At 41.4% G+C, this 25,927-nt stretch overlaps 2 protein-coding genes, 1 long non-coding RNA gene and 1 pseudogene across 4 annotated transcripts; all 4 read right to left on the reverse strand.

Moving 5' to 3' along the window:
* Nucleotides 1-776: 776 nt before the first annotated feature.
* Nucleotides 777-6,742, reverse strand: LOC135551787 (uncharacterized). The gene is made up of 5 exons (XR_010457375.1): nucleotides 6,269-6,742; nucleotides 5,304-5,469; nucleotides 3,228-3,384; nucleotides 2,991-3,102; nucleotides 777-975 (listed from the first exon to the last, which is right to left on the reverse strand). It is a non-coding gene; the product is annotated as an uncharacterized LOC135551787 (long non-coding RNA).
* A 4,808-nt stretch (nucleotides 6,743-11,550) lies between these two features.
* Nucleotides 11,551-14,636, reverse strand: LOC135553273 (peroxisomal ATPase PEX1-like; annotated as a pseudogene).
* Nucleotides 14,637-16,502: 1,866 nt separating this feature from the next.
* LOC135551785 (calaxin-like) lies at nucleotides 16,503-18,859 on the reverse strand. Its single transcript, XM_064983011.1, has 6 exons — nucleotides 18,685-18,859; nucleotides 17,947-18,102; nucleotides 17,710-17,814; nucleotides 17,440-17,591; nucleotides 17,136-17,240; nucleotides 16,503-17,029 (listed from the first exon to the last, which is right to left on the reverse strand). Exons 1-6 carry the CDS (start codon nucleotides 18,758-18,760, stop codon nucleotides 16,979-16,981), a joined length of 645 nt encoding a protein of 214 aa, XP_064839083.1. The 5' UTR covers nucleotides 18,761-18,859; the 3' UTR covers nucleotides 16,503-16,978.
* A 99-nt stretch (nucleotides 18,860-18,958) lies between these two features.
* LOC135551786 (progranulin-like) lies at nucleotides 18,959-21,059 on the reverse strand. Of its 2 annotated transcripts, none has more exons than XM_064983013.1 (4): nucleotides 20,930-21,059; nucleotides 20,401-20,541; nucleotides 19,727-19,870; nucleotides 18,959-19,485 (listed from the first exon to the last, which is right to left on the reverse strand). In XM_064983013.1, the coding sequence occupies exons 2-4, from the start codon at nucleotides 20,539-20,541 to the stop codon at nucleotides 19,357-19,359; spliced, it is 414 nt and encodes a 137-aa protein (XP_064839085.1). In that variant the 5' UTR covers nucleotides 20,930-21,059; the 3' UTR covers nucleotides 18,959-19,356. The 2 variants fall into 2 exon arrangements, with proteins under 2 accessions (XP_064839085.1, XP_064839084.1); XM_064983012.1 differs by having other exon boundaries at nucleotides 19,727-19,873; nucleotides 20,930-21,051.
* Between the last annotated feature and the right edge of the window lie 4,868 nt (nucleotides 21,060-25,927).

Genomic DNA, 25,927 nt, shown 5'->3' on the forward strand with positions numbered 1-25,927 from the left:
CTGTGCTAACAAAGCAGTCCTGTAGTTTAGCATCTGCTTCATCTGACCACTTTTTTATAGACTTACACCGAACCCAAACCGGCTGTGCTCGTGCGCTATCATGCATAAATACATTTTGTCCCCCCACACCAAACACGGTCACTACACGCAGTAAAGGTGGTCTAGAATTTTTTTCACTCTGGTTGCACATTTAACATGATGATAGAAATGAGGTAAAACTGATTTAACTTTCCCTGCATTAAAGTCACCACTAGGAGCGTTTTCCTGTTTGCTTATGGCGGTATACAGCTCATTGAGTGCGGTTTTAGTGCCAGCATCAGTCTGTGGTGGTATGTAGACAGCTACGAAAAATACAGATGAAAACTCTCTAGGTACAGTGGGGAGAACAAATATTTGATACACTGCTGATTTTGCAGGTTTTCCTACTTACAAAGCATGTAGAGGTCTGTCATTTTTATCATAAGTACACTTCAACTGTGAGAGATGGAATCTAAAACAAAAATCCAGAAAATCACATTGTATGATTTTTAAGTATTTAATGTCATTAAGTGAGGGTTACTCTTTGGCCGGGTTTGAACGTCACTGTGACCTGAGGCTTACCTTGTCCTGAAGCTCCAAAGGACCGAAAATACAGAAAACAAAAATGTTGGAAAGAGAAATGCTTTTGAGGAACATAGTGGAAGAAAGTAAAACATTTGTCATACATAAAAAAGTTAGAAATGTGTTGATGCTTTTTGTTATTTATCTTAGCTTTGTATTTTAATAGCTCTTTGTCAACAGCAAATTAAAAAGAATAATACAAAAAAACAGCAAAGTAAGAATAACAGAATAACGTAGCCAACATGGTGTCAAAACTATCTTGAAAAGACAGTATTCAATAGCTGTCATATTCTTGCCGGTGTCACCTCTCGACATCAACGTATCCATCAAGACAATGAGAGATGACAGAGACACCCAGCAGATGAAGGATTCATCCTGTGAGAAAATGGAACAAAATGTTATTTGTGACATTTTGTTTTTTCCAGAAATGTAGCAGAACGAAATGGAGGAATAGGCCTGGTTGCCAGTTTCAATCCGTTTCTGTTTTAGCCAACTCTTCTGTCGCTTGTTGTCATGCCAAATATGGAGTTGTCTGAGGCAATAATAACAGATCTGGCAACCATTTAACATATATTTGGTGTGTGTTTGAATCTATTTTGATTCTTGAGGTATGATTGATCAAAATATATGACATTACTACATTGTTATCAGAGCAAAGATGTACTGTAGTACTACTCACAGGTCTAAAGGAGGAATGATTTGAACATCTGGGGTTTATTTTCATCTACTTTGACTCATGAGAAATGATTGCAGAGAAATATTGATATCTGATATATTTTTATGGAGAGCAAATGTGTTTGCCAACTCCAGCCCTTGAGTACCACCAAAAGCTCACATTTTTGTTGTAGCTCCAGACAAGCACACCTGATTAACCCATAAGAGTCTAAGCCCTCTCTAAGCTGAGGGGGGGGAATGTTTTAAGAAAGTCATACCAAGGATCATTTAGCTATTTGATTTTTAAGATCCCTTGAATTACCAATAAAAATATATATATATTTGAGGGAAAATTGTATTTGGCCTTAGCGCTTTGAGCCAATACAAAAGCATTGAATAACAGTTTCACTACATGGAACAACAGATAGTCCCCCCAAAACATAAAAAATAAGTTTGTTGTGAAGTGTCTGTCCTATATCTGAGAGATATTAGAAAGATCAGGAAACATTTGTTATTTTTGTATTTAACCCCTTAATTTTGGCACTAAACAGTGTCCATATACAATATACTTCAATTCATTTTTTAAAACTGGTACAGGGGGAACTTCAGACAAGTCATAGACAACCAACATGTATGTGTTCGTGAGAGTCTCATCTTTCCATAGAGGGTCATATTAGGCATATTAGTCATGTTTTTAGGCCAAATCGTTCGGACGCTAGAGACGGTTTTGTGAGAAGACTCAGTCTCATGGTCTGAAAAACCACGCTCTAGCTCTTTCACTGCAGATGCTCTAGCTCTGTCACCTTTCACTGCAGATGCTCTAGCTCTTTCACTGCAGATGCTCTAGCTCTTTCACTGCAGATGCTCTAGCTCTTTCACTGCAGATGCTCTAGCTCTGTCACCTTTCACCGCAGATGCTCTAGCTCTGTCACCTTTCACCGCAGATGCTCTAGCTCTGTCACCTTTCACCGCAGATGCTCTAGCTCTGTCACCTTTCACCGCAGATGCTCTAGCTCTGTCACCTTTCACCACAGATGCTCTAGCTCTGTCACCTTTCACCACAGATGCTCTAGCTCTGTCACCTTTCACCACAGATGCTCTAGCTCTGTCACCTTTCACCACAGATGCTCTAGCTCTGTCACCTTTCACCACAGATGCTCTAGCTCTGTCACCTTTCACCACAGATGCTCTAGCTCTGTCACCTTTCACCACAGATGCTCTAGCTCTGTCACCTTTCACCACAGATGCTCTAGCTCTGTCACCTTTCACCACAGATGCTCTAGCTCTGTCACCTTTCACCACAGATGCTCTAGCTCTGTCACCTTTCACCACAGATGCTCTAGCTCTATCACCTTTCACCGCAGATGCTCTAGCTCTGTCACCTTTCACCGCAGATGTGGAAGTGAGACAACGGCAGATGCGTTGGATTGAGGAACATTCAATGTAAAAAAACAAATAGATATCTCTAGCTTAAACTGACATAATTTAATGTTTTTTATTAAGGTAATTAGATTTCAACCTTAAGGGGTTAAACTTGTCAACTAATCATCAAGCCCTCAGTGAGTTGATTTAGGTGAGTTTGTCTGGGGTTACAACAGAAATCTGTGCTGTTGGTGGTACTCGAGGACTGGAGTTGGGAAACACTGGTCGAGCGAGTAAGAGCCAATGAATTGCACGATTTCAGATAAAAGTATCAAACTTGGTAGGTGTACAATGAATACTGTAGTACTACTCACAGGTCTGTGTACCTCCTCCAGTCATGCCTACTAAGGGAGGCTCTGGTGGCATCCACACAGGAGCAGACCTGGCCTGATGGGGCCCTGGACCCTGGACTGGGACACTGTCCTCCTGCACACACAGACAGACAGACAGACATCTTCTACAGTTGTTTATTTGGTGTTATATTATCAGTGATTTTAGAGAAATGTATGAAAAGTACTTTATAAACACATTATTTTAGATAAGGAACTAACAGTAGCTTGTTTGTAGTTGCTCTTAATGTTGCTGATGTCCAGTCGGCAGTGTTCTAGATGGTCATGGCTGAGGACATGTAGGGGTGGGAGCAGCCAGAGTCTCTGACCGACGCACCAGTCAGGTCATTAGAGTTGGGCCCGAGACACCCTGGGCATTCTAGGACACGGGAGAGAGGGGGGTGGACCAAACAGCTTTAGTTCACTTTCCTCATGATAGTGTGTGATTGTACAATCTATCAATAATATCTGTGTCCCAAATTGGACAGCTCTTTGCCCAGACAAGGGCCCATTTGAGACATGGGTGACATGGAGTGGATTACATTGGCTAGACTCATCCAGTACTACTACTACCTTGATATAATTGAATGTACTGTATGTGTCATTTCGCATTTCATATTGGAAAACTGGGTTTGTGGGTCATCACATTGATGTGGGAAATGTCACTCCTCCACTGCCATTAGCCCCAGAGCACCCCCTGGCTGTAGGATGACACGTGCAGCAGGCTGAACACCAGGCTGCTGTGGATGGCCTCTAGCTGGGTGTTGTACAGCAAGGCTTTCAGGTCAGCTCCAGTGAAGGTGTCTGTGGCCCCTGCCAATGTGCCCTTGAGCAAGGCACTTATCTATAGCGCCTTAGGGTTAAGAGCATCTGCTAAATGACAAAAAAATGTTATGGCAACGACCCAGGCTGGAAGCAGCAGAGTGGATACAAATTATCACAAATTTTCATACAAAGATAAAATGTTTTCTTCCATTAAAATCCTTCAAAAACCTACAGCTGCATGTTTCACTTCTTTTGACAAGAGCCTTATTGGCCCTGGTCAGGAGGGGGACAGTAGAGACTATAGAGGACTGAATGTGGTCCAGTCCTGGTCAGGAGGGGGACAGTAGAGACTATAGAGGACTGAATGTGGTCCAGACCTGGTCAGGAGGGGGACAGTAGAGACTATAGAGGACTGAATGTGGTCCAGACCTGGTCAGGAGGGGGACAGTAGAGACTATAGAGGACTGAATGTGGTCCAGACCTGGTCAGGAGGGGGACAGCAGAGACTATAGAGGACTGAATGTGGTCCAGTCCTGGTCAGGAGGGGGACAGTAGAGACTATAGAGGACTGAATGTGGTCCAGACCTGGTCAGGAGGGGGACAGTAGAGACTATAGTGGACTGAATGTGGTCCAGCTGTTTATCGTTGTCTCTGATTGGGGATCATATTTAGGTAGCCATTTCCCTCATTTGTGTTGTGGGATCTTGTCTATGTATAGTTGCCTTAGTGCACATCAGTAGCGTCACTTTTTGTTTAGTTGTTTGTTTGTTGTTTTGTTAGGTGAGTTTCAGTTTATTAAAATTATAAACTCTACTCATGCTGCGCCTTGGTCTCATCACTATGATAAACATGACATTTTTAATTTTTAAAATAATTAAAAATATATATTATTATTTTTTTTTTTTTTTTAAGTCTGTCACTGAATGTGGAATGTGTTTTGTTGGTTGATTGAAAACCTCAACAATCACCAAACAATACTCAACGAAGTCCATCATAAAGTGCTCAAAAGGTCCTTCAGGCCTTGGATGGGACGTGGGGGATACTGAAATGCAGCATTCAACAATATTAGTCATGCGAATCAAACATTTCTGGCAAACACAGTAGAACCTACCGTACACCAATATTTATTTACCAGATCCACTATCTCTCCTTTTGACACATGGTCTTGACCATGAGACAATTTGGCAAGGAAATGGAAAGCACAACAGGGCATGGCTGGTCTGCTCATCTGTAAATTGCCCATCCAATCTACCTACCTCATCCCCATATTGTTTTTATTTACTTTTTTGCTCATTTGCTCACCAGTATTTCTACTTGCACATTATCATCTGCACATCTTTCACCCTAGTGTTAATATGCTAAATTTTAATTACTTCGCTACTATGGCCTATTTATTGCCCTTCCTTTTTCCATTGTGTTATTGACTGCACGTTTGTTTATGTGTAACTCTGTGTTGTTGTTTGTGTCGCACTGCTTTGCTTTATCTTGGCCAGGTTGCAGTTGTAAATGAGAACTTGTTCTCAACTGGCCTACCTGGTTAAACAAAATGGCTGGTCTGCTCCACTCATCCAGCCACACACCCGGAGTATCTTTACAACAGCACCCAGCCCACTTATCTCTCTGACTCATCAACTGTTGCCTGCAAAGCAACGACGTCATCAACAGAGAAAGGCTTGGTGGGAGCTGGAACTGCTGCCATCTGTAGGATGGGGGAAACAGAACAGGAAGCAGCCAATTTAGCTACACGGTCAGTTTTAGCGTTCCCCAGAGAAATGTTGTCATTAGAGGAAGAATGTGTTTGACACTTGATTATAGAAACAGAGGAGGGTAGCTGGACCACCTGTAAGAGAGACAAAGCAAGGTTACTGTGTGCAATCTGTTTTCCAGACGAGGTCAAAAACGCTCTATTCTTCCACAATGTTCCAAAATCATGAACAACACCAAACGCATATCTTCTATCAGTGTAAATGTTAAGAGAGCTGTCCTTTCACAAAATATAAGCTCTAGTCAAGCCAAAAGGTTCCACCTGGACTGATAAGTGTGAATTGAGTCGAGCACTCTCCACAGTTTCCAAAACGGTCACAGCATAACCAACTCATTTATCCCCTTTTTCCATTTCTCTGGGCAGACCTATCTACAAAAAACTCAGTCTGGATTGTCTAATGGGGTGTCTCTCAAGGGCTACAGTCAATTACAATAGCTACGTTACAGTCATCATCTTCACCGGCATTTGCTGTAGGGAGAAGAGTTGAGGGGTTAAGAATTGTACATTGTTTCGGAGTGACATGAGACATTGTCAACAGAATGTTCTGATAGTCTCGCAGTCTCACATGTGTAATGAGTCGTTCTTGCCTGTGTAATAATTGCGTGCACAGCATGGGGCACATGGACATGGGCTTATTTTGGTCTGACAAATACAAGCAAGGGGTAGACATTGTTTGTTTCAATTTTACCAATTCGATCTCAGCTTCATCAGTCCATATCACAACTTCACTCACATCCATCTTTCTACCATCCCGCCTCCATTGGGGTTGGGGTAGTGTATTATTGGGAACATTTTCTTTCTATCCTTCTGCTGGTCTTTTCTGCTTTGTCCTTCATTGCTGTCCTTGCAGCTTCATCTTGGCTACTTCATTCCTCCTGCTTGCACTCATTACTTTGCTTCTTGTTTTTCTACTTTTTTATTTTCTCTTACGTTTCTCCAGTTCTTTTCTGAGCTCTTCTAGCTCTTCTTCAGTCTCCCGCTCCTCTGTCCCTCTCTGCTCATTCACTCTGGTCCTTGTTTTTGCTGGTGGCTTTCTGCCTTCAGCTCCAGTACCTTCTGCAGCTCCTCCAACAGCTCCTCCACCTGGCACAGGTCCAACCCCATCTGGGTTATGAGGGGACGGGAGGCCATCTTCGTCTGCTGGTGGAGGATTTGGCAGTGGCGGATACAAGGGGGGCCCCCATGAAAGAGTTCCGCTCGGAGAAAGACCAGCCAGGCTTCTTTTTTTCTCTTCTTCCTCTTTCTTCTCCGGTTCCACTTGCTTTACCATCAGTCCTCTTACAGCTTGATCCTTCGCATTTTCTGCTTCTCTCTCCCACTTCCTGAAAATCGTCCCACTTCACTTTAACTTTATTTTGTTTTCTTTCAAGTTGGCCTCTCACAGACTCCAGTCTTTCTGTGCTCAGTTTCACATCAACCGGGAAATGTCCATATGTCCATCTTTGGTTCAGTAACCACCTACCAATTGATTTGCAATCACGCTACACGGCTCTTTTGGTTCCAAGCACGGATCCTCCATCCTACTCTTACTATTTCCCTTTCCCATACTTAAACCCTATGTTGAACTCTTTCGGGGGAAAAACTTCCAGCTTAACACTTCATCCCACACTCACCGGTGCTGTTCAGTTGATTAGTCAAGTACACAATACGTTCATCCACATAGTACTATTCCCAAACACAGTCAGTAATATCCCTTATTACTTTATCTTTATTTAACTCGGTCAGTTAAGAACAAATTCTTATTTTCAATGACGGCCTAGGAACAGTGGGTTAACTGCCTGTTCAGGGGCAGAACGACAGCTCGAGGATTTGAACTTGCAACCTTCTGGTTACTAGTCCAACGCTCTAACCACTTGGGTACCCTGCCACCCCACTTGTCCTTACCTCCTATGCATACATATGCATCTTCTGCGGTTCCTCTATAGCAGGGGTGTGCAACTCCAGTCCTCTGGGGCCTGATTGGTGTCACACTTTTTCTCCATCCCTAGCAAACACAGCCGAGTAATCAAATTGCATTCTAAACTGAAGATCATGATTAGGTGATTATTGGAGTCAGGTGTGTTAGTTGGGGCTGTGACAAAACTGTGACACCAATCAGGCCCTCAAGAACTGGAATTGCCCACCCTTGCTCTATCGTCTCCATAGTATCTATAGTCCCAATAAATAGCATCCATAGTCCCTATAGTTATAGCATCTATGATCTCTACAGCATCCATAGTCCCAATAGCATCCATAGTCCCTATAGTTATAGCATCTATGATCCCTAAAGCATCTACAGTCCCTCAGCATGCATAGTATCAATAGTTTATATAGTCATAACTGCTATGGTCTCTATAGACTCTATTGTCTTGCCGCTTCCCATACATATAGAATGGCTTCTTGTGCACCTTCTGCTATTCCTAGTGGTTCATATAAAAATGCACTTTTCATATAAAAATGCCTACAGACAATTGTCAATGATGCAAAGATTGTGGTGGAAATTCAACACCAGGGACACCTGAAGTCAAACTTAAATGAATCACAAGCTTTATTATCAGCAAGCTGGATAATTACATCAGAAGCTCCGCTGGGGCAGTCCCAGCAGTTGTCTTATATACGGCTATACATAGAAGTTATATTTGCATGATTTAGCATAATTAATTCATCATTACCGGTGGCTCGCACATGTGACTGTCCAATACCTCACAAGGCCTTCTCTCTCCAAGTTGAGACCTTGAAACTGACATACCTTGGTTGTTCCCATAGCAACATTCTGGGCGTACTGCCAAGTTGCTTATCAGTAATAGTGAGGATTCCTGCATACACGATCAGTCAGTCACCTGTATGAACTCATCTAATTGGCTATTTGAAAAGTATCATTGATTTGACACACAAACATAACATTTGCCTCACAGTTATCAACATTTAATGTGTTGATTTGAATATATTAAGTCTGATGAGATAGCAAAGCTTGTCACTAGTACCTGTATGTCTGTATCACTAAGAGCTAATAGAAACAACTGATCAGGCTCTTCACTCTCCGGCTCAGGTTCTGACTTCAACACAGTCAGAGCAAACTCCACCTTCCCTGAAGGGAGAAGATCATTACTGTATTACAAAGACTGTATTACATTTATACTGCACTCCATACTCTTTAGGTGAGATTGAATGTCCTGCTGCCAACCGTCAGAGTGACTTCATGTGTGTGTCCCAAATGCCACTATTCTCTTTATAGTGCACTACTTTTGAACAGACCCTATAGGACAATAAAGGGAACAGCGTGCCATTTGGGACGCACATTATGTGTACCTTCAATTGCAGGTACTGTAGGAGGATTGTGTTGGAGCGGCCCGTCAGTCAGGCTAGTGGTTCGTGGCTCTGGGTGTGCAGCCAACCCAGGAAGGCAGTCTGAATCTCCACCTCACTCTCTGCCGCAGGCTAGGAGGACACCAGGGCAGGGGTCAAACAGCAACATGGCATTCAATACAACCAGCTGCCAAAGAGCTATACATTTACACCACGTGTCAAATTCATTCCACGTAGGGCCAAGTGTCTGCGGGTTTTCACTCCTTCCTTGTACATGATTGATTAATTAAGGTCAATAATTAGTAAAGAACTCCCCTTACCTGGTTGTCTAGGTCTTACTTGAAAAGACAAACAAAACAACTGCAGACACTTGGACCTCCATGGAGTTTGATACCCCTGCGTTACACCGTTCTATTTACCTCATGAAATGGAAAGTACAAGGTTAGGATAATCAGAACAATACATTCAATAGAATTACATATGATGTCAACTGTAAATGTTACTCACCTGTGGTTGTAAAGGCTGCAGGTAGATACTGGTGGCTACTCTAGGAGTTGATTTGATTGGCTTGATTCTCACTGATGAGTGTGGGTCGAAATGGAGCTTAGTTCCCAGGGATAGTGGGATCTGAGACATACAATTATGCTTGAATACATATAGCTTCAATATAAATCAGTTTACAATATGAATCAATTTACACAAACTTGTAAACTATGTCCTAAGAGCTAATAGAAACTATGATTGGGTAGTATGATTTTGCTCAATAATGTTCTGTGCTGCTACCATGTTGTGCTACTGCCATGCGTTGTTATGTGTTGCTACCATGCTATGTTGTCATGTGTTGCTGCCATGCTGTTATCTTAGGTCACTATTTATGTAGTGTTGTCTCTTTTTTGTGATGTGTGTTTTGTCCTATATTATAATTTTTTAATTCCCATCCCCGCTGGAGGCCTTTTGCCTTCTGCTAGACCCTTCATTGTAAATAAGAATTTGTTCTTAACTGACTTGCCTAGTTAAATATTGAGAAATTGAGAATAGTTTATTTGATTAGGCCTACATTGTGCCCAACTTCTCGACCATGGCTAATGTACATGTAATCACCCAGACCCTTCCACTGTGGAGCTCTTCCTCTTCAGAAGATGCTTTCAGTTCCTCTGTATGGTGACACCACCTTGACTACAGTCGTGGACAAAACTTTTAAGAATGACACAAATATGAATTTTCTGCCTCAGTGTGTTTAGATATTTTTGCCAGATGTTACTATTGAATACTTACGTATAATTACAAGAGGCAAAGCCTTTTATTGACAATTACATGAAGTTGATGCAAATAGTCAATATTTGCAGTGTTGACCCTTCTTTTTCCAAGACCTCTGCAATCCGCCCTGGCATGCTGTCAATTAACTTCTGGGCCACATCCTGACTGATGGCAGCCCATTCTTGCATAATCAATGCTTGGAGTTTGTCAGAATTTGTGGGTTGTTGTTTGTCCACCCGCCTCTTGATGATTGACCACAAGTTCTCAATGGGATTAAGGTCTGGGGAGTTTCCTGGCCATGGACCCAAAATATCAATGTTTTGTTCCTCGAGCCACTTAGTTATCGCTTTTGCCTTATGGCACGGTGCTCCATCATGCTGGAAAAGGCATTGTTCGTCACCAAACTTTTCCTGGATGGTTGGGAGAAGTTGCTCTCAGAGGATGTGTTGGTACCATTCTTTATTCATGGCTGTGTTCTTAGGCAAAATTGTGATTGAACCCACTCCCTTAGCTGGGAAGCAACCCCACACATGAATGGTATCAGGATGCTTTACTGTTGGCATGACACAGGACTGATGGTAGCGCTCACCTTGTTTTCTCCGAACAAGCTTTTTTCCGGATGCCCCAAACAATCGGAAACGAGATTCAGAGAAAACAACTTTACCCCAGTCCTCAGCAGTCCAATCCCTGTACCTTTTGCAGAATATCAGTCAGTCCCTGATGTTTTTCCTGGAGAGAAGTGGCTTCTTTGCTGCCCTTCTTGACACCAGGCCATCCTCCAAAAGTCTTCTCTTCACTGTGCGTGCAGATGCACTAACACCTGCCTGCTGCCATTCCTGAGCAAGCTCTGTACTGGTGGTGAATCAACTTTCGGAGACGTTCCTGGTGCTTGCTGGACTATCTTGGGAGCCCTGAAGCCTTCTTCACAACAATTGAACCGCTCTCCTTGAAGTTTTTGATTATCTGATAAATGGTTAATTTAGGTGCAATCTTACTGGCAGCAATATCCTTGCCTGTGAAGCCCTTTTTGCGCAAAGCAATGATGACGGCACATGTTTCCTTGCAGGTAACCATGGTTTACAGAGGCAGAATAATGATTCCAAGCACCACCCTCCTTTTGAAGCTTCCAGTCTGTTATTCAAACTCAATCAGCATGACAGTGATCTCCAGAATCACTGACATGATGTTAGCTGGTCCTTTTGTGGCAGGGCTGAAATGCAGTAGAAATGTTTTTGGGGGATTCAGTTCATTTGCATGGCAAAGAGGGACTTTGTAATTAATTGCAATTCATCTGATCACTCTTCATAACATTCTGGAGTATATGCCAATTGCCATCATACAAACTGAGGCAGCAAACCTTGAAAATGAATGTGTCATTCTCAAAACTTTTGGCCACGACTGTACAGCGGCTTCCTCTTCCCTGTCCCCTGCATCATCACCAGGCTGGGGAGCACCACCAGCACCTCCACTCTTCTTCTTCTCCATGGCCAGCTTGGCCCTCTCTCTCACCCTCTTGGGAGAGAGCACCTTGGACAGTAGGCCATACGTCACAGCTGGCTAGCCACCATTGATATTACACTCCCATCGGCTGGCCGCAGGTCAGAATGAGGTCAACCCCAAGGCTGGCACTCAGAGGGCCAGAAGACATGGACGGTGCTCGGCATACTCTGAAGACTGAGTCACTGAGGAGGGAAGAGATGTTGGAGATGGGGGAGACTCTCACTGGGTCATAGTTCCATGTTAGCATGTACCTGACCATGTTCTTTAGGATTGCTATCCCGCCCCACTGCTGGGGGCACTGGAGGCCAGCAGCGTTGGGACATTGTTCTACAGGAAGTCCAGTCTTCTGAATGCTCTCCAGAGAGGACCTGGAGGAGGGTGAGAGGTCAAAGTTCAGCCGCCTGTGGATTGGCTGGTTCTGATTGAGTAAGGATGTTCTAAAAGGAGCGCCGAAGCGGTCCACAGTTCCAGCACAGATTTTAGGAGAGACATGCAGCTCTGTGAACTAGAGGTCGACCGATTAATCGGAATGGCCGATTAATTAGGGACGATTTCAAGTTTTCATAACAAATCGGAAATCTGTATTTTTGGGCGCCGATTTGCCAATTAAAAAATTTATATATTTTTTTTACACCTTTATTTAACTAGGCAAGTCAGTTAAGAATACATTCTTATTTTCAATGACGGCCTAGGAACAGTGGGTTAACTGCCTTGTTCAGGTGCAGAAAGACAGATTTTCACCTTGTCAGCTCGGGGGATCCAATCTTGCAGTTAACTAGTCCAACGCAATAATGACCTGCCTCTCTCTCGTTGCACTCCACAAGGAGTCAGCCTGTTACGCAAATGCAGTAAGCCAAGGTAAGTTGCTAGTTAGCATTAAACTTATCTTATAAAAAACAATCAATCATAATCACTAGTTAACTACACATGGTTGATGATATTACTAGATAGTATCTAGCGTGTCCTGTGTTGCATATAATCTGACTGAGCATACAAGTACAGAGAGGCAAAAAAAGTATTTAGTCAGCCACCAATTGTGCAAGTTCTCCCACTTAAAAAGAAAGATGAGAGAGGCCTGTAATTTTCATCATAGGTACACTTCAACTATGACAGACAAAATGAGAAAAAAAAATCGAGAAATATCTGGAGATCTGCATGGAGGAATGGGCCAAAATACCAGCAACAGTGTGTGAACCTTGTGAAGACTTACAGAAAACGTTTGACCTTTGTCATTGCCAACAAAGGGTATATAACAAAGTATTAAGATAAACTTTTGTTATTGACCAAATACTTATTTTCCACCTTAATTTGCAAATAAATTCATTAAAAATCCTACAATGTGATTTTCTGGATTTTTTTTCTCATTTTGTCTGTCATGGTTGAAGTGTACCTATGATGAAAATGACAGGCCTCATCTTTTTAAGTGGGAGAACTTGCACAATTGGTGGCTGACTAAATACTTTTTTGCCCCACTGTTTCTAAGTATCTGACTGAGCGGTGGTAGGCAGAAGCAGGTGTGTAAAACTTTCATTTAAACAGCACTTTCATGCGTTTTGCCAGCAGATCTTCGTTGTGCGTCAAGTATTGTGTTGTTTATGACATCAAACCTATAAACTCCCGTGATGAGGCTGGTGTAACTGAAGTGAAATGGCTGGCTAGTAAGCGCGCGCTAATAACGTTTCAAACTTCACTCGCTCTGAGCCTTGGAGTGGTTGTTTCCTTTGCTCTGCATGGGTAACGCTGCTTCGATGTGGTAGCTGTTGTCGTTGTGTTGTTGGTTTGAGCCCAGGGAGGAGCGAGGAGAGGGACGGAAGCTATACTGTTACACTGGCAATACTAAAGTGACTATAAGAACATCCAATAGTCAAAGGTTAATTAAATACAAATGGTATAGAGGGAAATAGTCCTATAATAACTACAACCTAAAACTTCTTACCTGGGAATATTAAAGACTCATGTTAAAATGAACCACCCGCTTTCATATGTTCTCATGTTCTGAGCAAGGAACTGAAACGTTAGCTTTCTTACATAGCACATATTGCACTTTCACTTTCTTCTCCAACACTTTGTTTTGGCATTATTTAAACAAAATTGAACATGTTTCATTATCTACTTGAGGCTAAATTGATTTTATTGATGTATTATATTAAGTTAAAATAAGTGTTATTTCAGTATTGTTGTAATTGTCATTATTACAAATACATTTGAAAAATTATTATTATTATTATTATGCATTTATTTATTTTTAAATCGGCCGATTAATCGGTATCGGCTTTTTTGGTCCTCCAATAATCTGTATTTGCGTTGAAAAATCATAATCGACCGACCTCTACTGTGAACGGCTCTGATTGACCTTATGGTACAGTTGGGGAGACTGAAGCTGCAGAAGAAGAAGAGTATGGAGGATAGTATTACATCAACTCTTTCTTTGTATGAGCTGTTGAGTTCATAGCTGGTAGATGTTGAAAAAATTATAAAGCGAAAATCAGTGCTGACCCGATTCGGATGTAGATGAGTGTTCTCTGGTCCACCCACACAGGAAACACTGCATCAGGAAACACCACTCGATTCTGCTCCAGGAGCTGCTGCACTGTGGAGCTCCTGAGGACACGGCAGGGTTGATTTAGTCTCCTTCAACAATGTATCAACAATGTCAATGACACAAAGACCACTCTAAACACAGGTACTCACCAGGATCTCCAAGTCGTCAGAGGTGAGTGGGTCCACAAACACCTGCTGTACAGACAGGACCTGCTGGCATTCCCGCTTGAAGCCCTGAAACCATACAACACGAGTTAGTAAGTGGAAGAGGTTGTAAAGGTATGAGTTTGGGGAATGGGCAACAAGAGAATTAGTAAAGAGTGGGACATCATTACCTGCTCTCCATCTTTGAGTCCAAGCTTCTCTCCCAGTTGCCTGCTCAACTCTACTTTATGGTCCTCCTCGTTGGCAGGGCCTCTGCTTCTGGTCCAGCTGAGGAACACATGGGCATCATGACCACATGACAGCTCCAGAGCCAGGTTCTGTATAACACAGAAGATAATTACATGAACAAACATGGGAAACGTGGCATTCCACAAAAAAAAAAACTATCAGACTAACTAGAAGACATGACATGAAATGGTCACAAGTGCAAGTTAGCTAGTATAATTATAACTTGAAACAAACAAAAAGAAAACCTGGTGAAGCGAGAGCTGTGTTACCAAGAAAGCGGTTGAAGAAAGCAGCTTTTCGTGTTGTTAAAAACCAATGTGACAGATTAGATGCCATTATTTCCCAACATAACTAAATATGTTGGCAATATGATCTAAACGCAAATGAAGTAGCTAGATAATTAGCTAGATTACTTGTGCATTCAGTTATGCATTATGTGCAGGCAAAAGTAGCTGATCCGATTTTTTTTCTCACAGAGACGCTCACATCAATTACCTCAGATCCAATTATTTTTGTCTGGGAAACTACTTCAGGTTTGGGTTTTCAACAGCTGAAGTTGGAGCACTCCAGAGGTTTATAAACACCATGAGCAACACAATATGTGCCCCTCGCGAACAAATTATAGAAAATGAAGGAGACCTAAAGAAGAAGAGACCTTCCTTCAGCGAAATTCTGTATCCATGCTCAATACTTGGCTAGCAAGTTAGCTCGGTCGCCACTGTGCAATTTCTTGTTTTGTATTTCTTTATCTTACCATCATGCTATATTGCATCTGCAGGTGTACACCATCAACTTGGAGTCTCGTTACCTGACATAAGCATTACTATTATGATGCAGTTAGTTGACACATACTGTATGATTCTCAATTTGTCTTGTTTGGTTGTGGAACAAAAGAACAGGACCAGGGGGATGAAGAGAAAAAAGCCCATGTCTTCAAATACATTTGCTAGTGTAACGGATGTGAAACGGCTAGCTTGGTTAGCGGTGCGCGCTAAATAGCGTTTCAATCGGTGACGTCACTTTCTCTGAGACCTTGAAGTAGTAGTTGTTCCCCTTGCTCTGCAAGAGCTCTGCGGCTTTTGTGGAGCGATGGGTAACGATGCTTCGTGGGTGACTGTTGTTGATGTGTGCAGAGGGTCCCTGGTTTGCGCCCGGGTATGGGCGAGGGGACGGTCTAAAGTTATACTGTTACACTACCACAGCCAGGACTTCTTAAGGTGATGATCAGAAATCCAGTGATACCGGCAATCAGGAAGAGACTTTGACCATTGAGCCAATTGTAAGCTGGGGATGATTAGGTGACCATGGTTGTACAAGAGCCAGATTGGGAATTTAGCCAGGACACCGGGGTTAACACCCCTACTCTTATGAGAAGTGCCATGGGATCTTTTTTTAGTGACCACAGAGAGTCAGGACAAGCGGAAAGGGTGTCTCCTACTAGCCCTCCAACACCACTTCCAGCAGCATCTGGTCACTAGGACCAACCCTGCTTAGCTTCAGATGTGCTCAATTTTATGATTGGTCTTATAGTTATCAGGCAAACCAATGCAGGACTATTCCAACAGAGGACAAAATTGGGTCATTGCATAATTTCATAATAAACTGCAGCAGGCACCCAATATAAGTGGCACTCCCTCCTCTTCTGGGGGAAACTGAGGGATGTTGAAAAGACTGAGTAAGAATCCACCCCCTGCAGTACCCTCCAAGGACCACACATTTGGAGAACAGAAAATGGTAGAAATGAGTAAAGACTTTTTGGCATTGTGGACAAAAATGAAACCCTCATTGGACCAAACTACCAGAGTAGCCTAAGATGGATATGGTGGATGAGTCATTGAACACAACGGCCAACATGGTCAGAAATACATTGAAAAAGGTATATTTGTGGTCATTTTCTTTCCAGAATTGGTCACTCACAGTCACAACTTCATACAGTATTACAATTCAAGTGTGAGTGATACTGCAGTAAATTAATTTCTTTCCTTGTTTTCAGGTAGCATCAGTTCCTGAAGTCAAGCCAACAGAGAAGAAGACAAAGCCAGGAAAGCCTCGGAAGTTAATCTAACAGGGAAAAAGGAAAGGGTGATACCTAGTCAGTTGTCCAACTGAATGTATTCAACTGAAATGTGTCTTCCTCATTTAACCCAACCCCTCTGAATCAGAGAGGTGTGGAGGGCTGCCTTAATCGACATCCACGTCTTCGCCGCCTGGGGAACAGTGGGTTAACTGCCTTGATCAGGGGCAGAACGACAGAACAGACTACATGTTCCGAAACGGACAGCATCACACAGAAGATGATGCATACATTTGCATACAAGTTCCTAGACTTTACACCAATTAAACAGTACTTCATCTTTTCTCGACATGTTTTATTTGTATATTTCCCATCAGAGTATAAGAAGTGTTTTTATATATATTTTTATTTGTTTATATATTTTGCAGTTTCATGAATAAAGTAGTGTTGTCCTTAATGCTCAAGTGTATCCTGGAATGCATGCTGCTCAAATGCCAATATGCTCTGTAACACAACATTTTAAAAAACGTGTCAGACAAAGGGTAAATATTGTCCAATCAAGACAGACAAGTCATTACACTGTTTTTACCATCTTAACTTCAATGGTCACCTTGGCATCGGGAAGGCAGGTTCCAAAAGCTTCAAGCAATAGATTCTCGTCTCTCACTGCCTTTTCAAAGTCTGCATAGGACAGTCTGCTGTCGTGGTCATGGTCCTGATGGAAACAACTCATTGGCATTTTATGTTCATACACTATATTTAATCTGATGCATGAATTTGTCAATTGTGACTGAGTTATACAGGTATTGTTAACACAGGGTACTATGAAGATAACCTGGAAAATCAAGCCATGGGTAGTGCAGCACTCAGTCTGGTTTAACCAGCTACAATGAAGATACCATTTTTGTAATTACCATCTTCTTGAGTGTGATCTCCACCAGGTCTTTGATGCCCTCGTCTGGGTCCTCCTCTGTGGGCTGTCTGATCAAGCTGTTCTTCAGCATGTGGAACATCTCTTCCCGGGAAATGTACCCATCTCCATTCAAGTCATACACATCAAAGCAGTCTGAACGCATCAAAAGTGGGACTGTGTTAGTATGGATAGTTAATAGTAGATAATAGATAATAGTCAAATAGCCTACATGGGGTGTAAGCCTTAATAATACAATTGAAATATTTCTTACACTTAATCTTTTCATCCAATGTTCCACGGAGAAAGATTGATAGTCCCTCAATCCACTCTTTCACACTGACGTAGCTGTCGTTGTCTTTGTCGAACGCACGAAATACTAGAATATAAATGCAACACGAGAGTTGAGATTCTTTGCTATACCCCACCACAGTATGTCATCAGTATCATCTTTTTGGTTTATTCCGTTTTCATGTGACATGCAGAAATGTAACAAAACAGACAAGCATACCTCTATCCATAATCATATCATCAGTCATTCCAAAGGTGTTGTGTAGAATATTCCTGAATTTTCCTCTGTCCAGGCCATTCCCTACCCTCCTGTCACTCTGATCCCCCAGGAGACCATTGAACAGTCGGATCAGACACTCTGCTTCTGTTTTGTTAACTGCAGACAAAAATAGTGTTTGTACTCCTTCCATATGCACAATTCCATTTGCATAGATAGACTGGTGTAGGATTTGATTAACTTGCTAAACACACAGCAAAGAATAGAACACAGAACAAACTTTGACATGGCCAGTAACCGAAAGGAAACACCAGCTGACAAGGTAAAAATCTGTTGTTCTGCCCCTGAACAAAGCAGTTAGCCCACTGTTCCTAGGCTGTCATTGTAAATAAGAATTTGTTCTTAACTGACTTGCCTTGTTAAATAAAGGTTATATAAATAAAATAAAAATGATCCCAACAAAACAAGGTTATAGCACCTCCCATTCTCCATTTTAAAAAGCAGTGTTGCCACGTTAAATGTATGGGGCAGCACAGTTTTGGTTGGAGGAGCAATTACTTGTTTTAGTTTTCAAGCTTTGTTAATCGATAACATTGGCTACTGTATCTAGATAACTGCAGAGTTAGGAACTAGTTAGTTAATAAGCATGTATTGTTAGAAGTTCAGCTAACGTTAGCTAGCTAACTAGTCAGGACATAAACTTTGACTATTTCTGCCACAATTATCCAAAAAGACACTTACAGTGTTTGACTTGTTTAGAAAGAGTTTCAGCGAGATTCTGAATCAATTTTCTATTCATAGCAGACATTTCAGCCATTGTTGATAGGATGCAGGATTGCTGACGGGTTAACTAGCAGTGGCCACATGAAAACACAACTACTTGATGTTGACACCCTGTTACCATAGTAACTCCATTCCACGTGCTCAGATAGTGAGTAATAGTAATGATACAATATATAGCCGGTAGAGATTGATACAATGAATGATACATAGATTACTGAACAAAGAAAAACAGTTTTTTCTTAGAATGTCATTTATTTGGAAGTGTATTGATCTGTCTTTAATGCAATGAATGAGTGGGTGGCATGATTCAACATTCTTTCAACATGTAATGTTATACCATGACATTGTTGAACACTCGTTTCTGATTGGCTTGAAGGGCATTCTAGAGCTTGCATTATTTTCCTATAAAGCATGGTATATCTGCAGGGTAGAATTCAATGGCTATAGTTCATTTTGACATGTTTTATGTTTGAGTTGCTTTTGAAAGCAAAATTAGAATTGAAAACATTGTTGAATTAGATTTTCATAATAGCAAGCTAGGACTAATGGTTTGGTTAGCTAAACTATCAAATCTGTTTGTTCAATCCAATATCAGTACAGTGACAACATTATAATTAATAAGACATCTCGTCAGTCCTGCTTAGCCTCATTCCTCAGACCTGAAGGAAACTGAGAGTAACCTTTCCTGCACTTGAATGAGGTTGGGTCACAGGTGTATCCATATTCACAGCAATGCTGACCATCTGCACAGCACGTGCCCTAAAAAAAAGAAATAGGTCTCAGAACATGATAGTGACATAAAATCCGCATTATCTTGCGCATGATCTTAATGTCATTAAAACATGTCACACTGCTCTGTATATGCATTACAGATTATATTTTCATTATGTTAATAAACATGCAACATTGATACTACTACTTTATCAAATGATAGCTCAGTGGTATTTAAGAACAGTTTTATCAAATCCCCTCTAAACCCTGTCTCCATCAGTATATTTACCAGTGGGAATGGGCAGCAGTCCCATTTGCCAGTCAGTCCCTTGCAGCAGCTGGTTCCAGAAGGGCAGTAGAATTTTGTGTCACAGCGAATGACTCCAGCCTGTGGGGTGCTGTCTGAGGCCTGAACAAGTGCTGTCCACGGAACCTGCTAAAATAACAGAAAACCACACCATCAATGTCATACTCTTAGGTTAAAATGTAATAGCGTACCAGTGTTCAGGAAATATTTCTCTATTCATTATTTTTTATGGCCATAAGGTGGGCATCAAGAAGGCCTTTACAGACTTTCACAGAAAGGTCTCCAAACCGGAAAACAAGGTCCACGATCAGGTACCAAAATATGCATCACAGGCAACCAATGCGTGTGCCCTTTGATGATGCATATTGTGGTAACCTCATATGCGCCGAATACCTGTTGTGGGATCTTTGCTCGCACACAACTCTCTAAACACAAGGTCTTTTAACTGAAACATTGGTTATGTCATCCAACGGTGAAGGAAACAACAGTACTATTATGCTGGTTTCTTTTTCCTGTCTTTACAACCGTTGTGCTGCTGAGAATCCCATTTACTAGGGATGTCAAATTGCCTGGTTTCAACTGCTACGGTTGTTGGCATGACAAACAGATCTGGGACCAGGCTACAAATTGCCCTCGTGTGAACCCTGGTTACTCACATGGGTAACTGGACAGCAGGCGTATCCTTCTTTAGTCAAACAGCAAGTTGATTGATCAGAGCAGACCTTTCCATCAGGGCAGGTGATGTAGCAAGAGGCAGTCCCTGCCACCACTAACACCAATGCAGCTATGTTCCACATCTAAAGGATTGAGAATAAACAAAGAGTTTAGAGGCTTTTTGGAGTAGATTGAGTTCTAAATGTATTTTATGAAGATTTTTTTAATAGTACATAATCTAAGATGTTTACTTGATCATCACAAGCTAGGGGAATTTCCAACAATATATCTTACCGTATATGATTGAAAGGAAACTGAGACACAGTCACAGCACTAATATGAGTGTCTTAGTTCACTTTCAGTTTCACATGCATCTAAATTCAGAAGATTTAAACTTTGACTAAAATTTGAAAAATGTAATGAATTTGTTGTTTACTAATTGTTTACTAATTCTCCTTAGTTTGTGACGGAGTGATTTCTAATTTCATTGTTTAATATTAAATGATTTCTCCTTTTTAAAATCTCACTTACCCTGTCGTTAGTCTCAGCTCAGGGATTTAAACACTTCCTGTCATGAGGTTACACACAGCACAATGGGGTGACAGACTCCTTAACCAAAATGCTGCTCTGTACACATTAGGTTTGATACTCCCACTTTTAATAATGAGGAAGTAACTTTCCTTATGAACAGAAACTTATGTCAATGACGAATCCAGAAGTAGTTTGCCAATAGCACCAGCTGGCTTTATAGACCCTTTGTTAATCATTATGTGAGTCTTATGTGAGTCTGCATGTACAATGATCACAGTGCCTTACAGCTCAAACTTCATAAAGGACTTAAATATTCCTTCCCCTTTTGTCTTTGATACCAATCTGTCCCATGACACACTCTTCACCTCCCCACAGTGATCGTATGTACATTTCCCAACCAGAAGCCATGGATTACAGGCAACATCTGCACCGAGCTAAAGGCTAGAGCTGCCGCTTTCAAGGACCGGGACACTAATCCGGATGCTTATAAGATATCCCGCTATGCCATCAGATGAACCATCAAACAGGCAAAGTGTCAATACAGGACTAAAATTGAATCCTACTACACCGGCTCTGACGCTCGTCAGATGTGGCAGGGTTTGAAAAATATTAAGTACTACAAAGGGAAACCCAGTTTACATACACCTTAGCCAAATACATTTAAACTCAGTTTTTCACAATTCCTGACATTTAATCAGAGTAAAAATTCCCTGTCTTAGGTCAATTGGGATCACCACTTTATTTTAAGAATGTGAAATGTCAGAATAATAGTAGAGAGAATGATTTATTTCAGTGTTTATTTCTTTCATCACATTCCCAGTGGGTCAGACGTTTACATACACTCAATTAGTATTTGGTAGCACTGCCTTTAAACTTGTTAGGGCTGCAATCCCGCTAACGGGATCGATATGACAACTACCAGTGAAAATAGAGGGCGCCAAATTCAAACCACAGAAATCTGTTTTATATAATTTTAAATGTAATCTTGTTGTTAATCCCACCAAAGTGTCCGATCTCAAATATGCTTTTCAGCAAAAGCACTACAAACGATTATGTTAGGTCTCCACCAAACCACAATAAGCACAGACATTTTCCAGCGAAATATCGCATTCACAAAAAGCAGAAATAGAGATAAAATGAATCACTAACCTTGAATTATCTTCATCAGATGACACTCATAGGACTTCATGTGACACAATACATGCATATTTATATAAAAAAATCTGAGTTTACATTAGCCTATTAGATTCACTAGTTCCAAAAACATCAAGTGATTTTGCTTAGCCACATCGTTTCAACAGAAATACTCATCATAAATGGAGATGATAATACAAGTTATACACATGGAATTATAGATATACCTCTACTTAATGCAGCCGCTGTGTCAGATTTAAAAAAGTTTTACAGAAAAAGCAACCCATGCAATTATCTGAGACAGAGCTCAGAACATTAGCCAAATTAGCCGCCATGTTGGAGTCAACAGAAACCAGAAAATACATGATAAATGTTTCCTTACCTTTGATGAACTTCATCAGAATGCAGTCATAGGAATCCCAGGTCCACAAGAAATGCTTGATTTGTTCGAAAATGTCCGTTATTTATGTCCAATTAGCTACTTTGGTTAGCGCGTTTGGTAAACAATTCCAAAGTCACAAAGCGCGTCCACTGTAACGTGACGAAATGTCCAAAAGTTCCGTAACAGTCAATAGAAACATGTCAAACGATGTACTGAATCAATCTTTAGAATGTTGTTTACATATATCTTGAATAACATTCCAACCGGGGAATTAGAATGACTTCAGATGATCGGTGGAACGCAGGTCCTTCCCCTGTGAACGCACATAGTGAAAGCATGGTCAACTCGTGGCAGTGGTGACTATTTCCTGTCTCATTCGACCCCCCTTCACATTCGACCCCCCAGTCATCAGACAAACTTCTATTGACGTAGGAAGTGAAAACACATCCATATCTCGCTGTAATTTCAATGAGCGCTTGGTGAAAAATCTGCCAACACCAGAAAAAATCCAAACAGGAAGTGGAATTTCTCAGATTTTTGCCTGCAATATGAGTTATGTTATACTCACAGACATAATTCAAACAGTTTTAGAAACTTCAGAGTGTTTTCCATCCAATACTAATAAAAATATGCATATATTAGCAACTGAGGCTGAGGAGCTGGCCGTTTACAATGGGCACCTTTTCATCCAAGCTACTCAATACTGCCCCTGCAGCCATAAAAAGTTAACTTGGGTCAAATGTTTTGGCTAGCTTTCCACAAGCTTCCCACAATAAGTTGGGTGAATTTTGGCCCATTCCTCCTGACAGAGCTGGTGTAACTGAGTCAGGTTTGTAGGCCTCCTTGCTCACACACGCTTTTTCAGTTCTGCCTGCAAATTTTCTACCGGATTTAGGTCAGGGCTTTGTGATGACCACTCCAATACGTTGACTTTGTTGTCCTTAAGCCATTTTGCCACAACTTTGGAAGTATGCTTGGGGTCATTGTCCATTTGGAAGACCCATTTGCAACCAAACTTTAACTTCCTGACTGATGTCTTGAGATGTTGCTTCAATATATCCACATACTTTTCCTCCCTCATGATGCCATCTATTTTGTGAAGTGCACCAGCCCCTCCTGCAGCAAAGCACCCCCACAACATGATGCTGCCACCTCAGTGCTTCACGGTTGGGATGGTGATCTTCGGCTTGCAATCCTCCCCCTTTTTCATCCAAACATAACAATGGTCATTATGGCCAAACAGTTCTATTTTTGTTTCATCAGACCAGAGGACATTTTGGAGCAGTGGCTTCTTCCTTGCTGAGCGGCCTTTCAGGTTATGTCGATATAGGACTCGTTTTACTGTGGATATAGATACTTTTGTACCTGTTTTCTCCAGCATCTTCAAAAGAGCCTTTGCTGTTGTTCTGGGATTGATTTGCACTTTTCGCTCTAAAGTACGTTTATCTCTAGGAGACAGAGCGTGTCTCCTTCCTGAGCGATATGACAGCTGCGTGGTCCCATGGTGTTTACAGTGCTGTGATAAAGTATTTGCCCCCTTCCTGATTTCTTATTGTTTTGCACATTTGTCGCACTTAAATGGTTCAGGTCAAACAATTTTGAATATTACACAAAGATAACCCAAGTAAACACAAAATGCAGTTAACTGATCATTTTATTTATTAAGGGAAAAAAGCTATCCGAACCTTCATGGCCCTATGTGAAAAAGTAATTGCCCCCTAAACCTAATAACTGGTTGTGCCACCCTCAGCAGCAACAACTGCTATGAAGCATTTGCGATAACTGGCACATCGCTATGGAGGAATTTTGGCCCACTCTTCTTTGCAGAATTATTTTAATTCAGCCACATTGGAGGGTGTAAGCTTGTTTTACTTATGTAAAAAAAAAACACTGCATGGCTTCAAAGTGCTAATTTGATATCATGGATGGTCAGTCCTTGCATCCAAAGCTCCGTTTATGAATTTGAGAGTGGTGTCACGTTCGTCATAAGGAGTAGACCAAGATGCAGCGTGATGTTTCCATCCTTTTAGAAATGAAAACTTCAAAGGCCAAAACGTGCCGCTAGACTAGTGCTCACAGTCAACAATACATAGACAAGATCCCACAAAGCACAATGGGGAAAATGGCTACCTAAATATGATCCCCAATCAGAGACAACGATAAACAGCTGCCTCTGATTGGGAACCATATCAGGCCAACATAGATATACAATTCCCCTAGATAACACACCCTAAATCACATCCCGACAAGTGGTTACATTTCTCCAGGCCCATCCCTCAGCCTTTCACCAAAATATAGGCAGGCGGACATTATTGTTTCAAATGCAGATTAGCCCTTTAATGCCCACCCCCTGAGATTTAATGACCTCCATTCCGCAACTGTTACAGTGCCTTAAGAATTCAGAATGGCTTAAAATGTGGTTATTTCTCACCCATGTACACATACGATACCCCATAATGACAAAGCGAAAACATGTTTATAGATTTTTTGGGAAATTTATTGAAAATTAAATACCGAAATATCTCAATTACATAAGTATTCACACCCCTGAGTCAATACATGCCAGAATCACCTTTCCACAGAGGGCCGAGTTTCTGCAGGTTTTCGCTCCACCCATGTACTTGATTGAATTAAGGTCACTAATTAGTAAGGAACTCCCCCTCACCTGGTGGTCTAGGTCTGAATTGAATGGAAAAACAAAAAACCTGCAGACGCTAATCGGCTCTCTGTGGAATGTGTTTGACATCCCTGCTCTAAGAGCTTTGCACACCTGGATTGTACAATATTTGCACATTCTTTCTAAGTTTCAAGCTCTGTCACTATGTTGTTGATCATTGCTAGACAGCCATTTTCAAGTCTTGCCATAGATTTTCAAGCCGATTTAAGTCAAAACTGTAACTAGGCCACTCAGGAACATTCAATGTCATCTTGGTAAGCTTCTCCAATGTATATTTGACCTTGTTTTAGGTTATTGTCCTGCTGAATGGTGAATTTGTCTCCCAGTGTCTGTTGGAAAGCAGACAACCAGGTTTTCCCCTAGGATTTTGCCTGTGCTTAGCTCTATTCTATTATTTTTTTATCAACAACAAAAAACCTCCCTGGTCCTTGCTGGTGACAAGCAAACCCATAACATGATGCATGCTTGAAAATATGTGGTATTCAGTGATGTGTTGGATTTTTCCCAAACATAACACTTTGTACTTAGGACAAAGTTCCTTTCTTTGCAGGTTTACTTTAGTGCCTTAATGCAAACAGGGATATTTGTATTCTGTACAGGCTTCCTTCTTTTCACTCCATCATTTAGGTTAGTATTGTGGAGTAACTACAATGTTTTTGATCCATCCTCCTATCACAGACATTAAACTCTGTAACCGTTTTAAAGTCACCATTTTCTTCCTCTCCGGCAACAGAGTTAGGAAGGACGCCTGTATCGTTGTAGTGACAGGGTGTATTGATACACCATCCAAAGTGTAATTAAACTT

This window comes from Oncorhynchus masou, chromosome 13 (assembly GCF_036934945.1).
Source record: "Oncorhynchus masou masou isolate Uvic2021 chromosome 13, UVic_Omas_1.1, whole genome shotgun sequence".
NCBI classification, from domain to species: domain Eukaryota; kingdom Metazoa; phylum Chordata; class Actinopteri; order Salmoniformes; family Salmonidae; genus Oncorhynchus; species Oncorhynchus masou.

What these genes read in the sequence shown, in the direction of transcription:
- LOC135551785 (XM_064983011.1), bottom strand. Translation starts at nt 18,760, where the DNA reads ATGGCTGAAATGTCTGCTATGAATAGAAAATTGATTCAGAATCTCGCT. An exon ending in TGATATGATTATGGATAGAG is followed by an intron (nt 17,815 to 17,946) that starts GTATGCTTGTCT and finishes TTTATATTCTAG; the next exon opens with TATTTCGTGCGTTCGACAAA. An exon ending in ATTGGATGAAAAGATTAAGT is followed by an intron (nt 17,592 to 17,709) that starts GTAAGAAATATT and finishes TGATGCGTTCAG; the next exon opens with ACTGCTTTGATGTGTATGAC.
- LOC135551786 (XM_064983012.1), bottom strand. Translation starts at nt 20,541, where the DNA reads ATGTGGAACATAGCTGCATTGGTGTTAGTGGTGGCAGGGACTGCCTCT. An exon ending in CCTGCTGTCCAGTTACCCAT is followed by an intron (nt 19,874 to 20,400) that starts GTGAGTAACCAG and finishes CTGTTATTTTAG; the next exon opens with CAGGTTCCGTGGACAGCACT. An exon ending in ACTGCTGCCCATTCCCACTG is followed by an intron (nt 19,486 to 19,726) that starts GTAAATATACTG and finishes TCTTTTTTTTAG; the next exon opens with GGCACGTGCTGTGCAGATGG.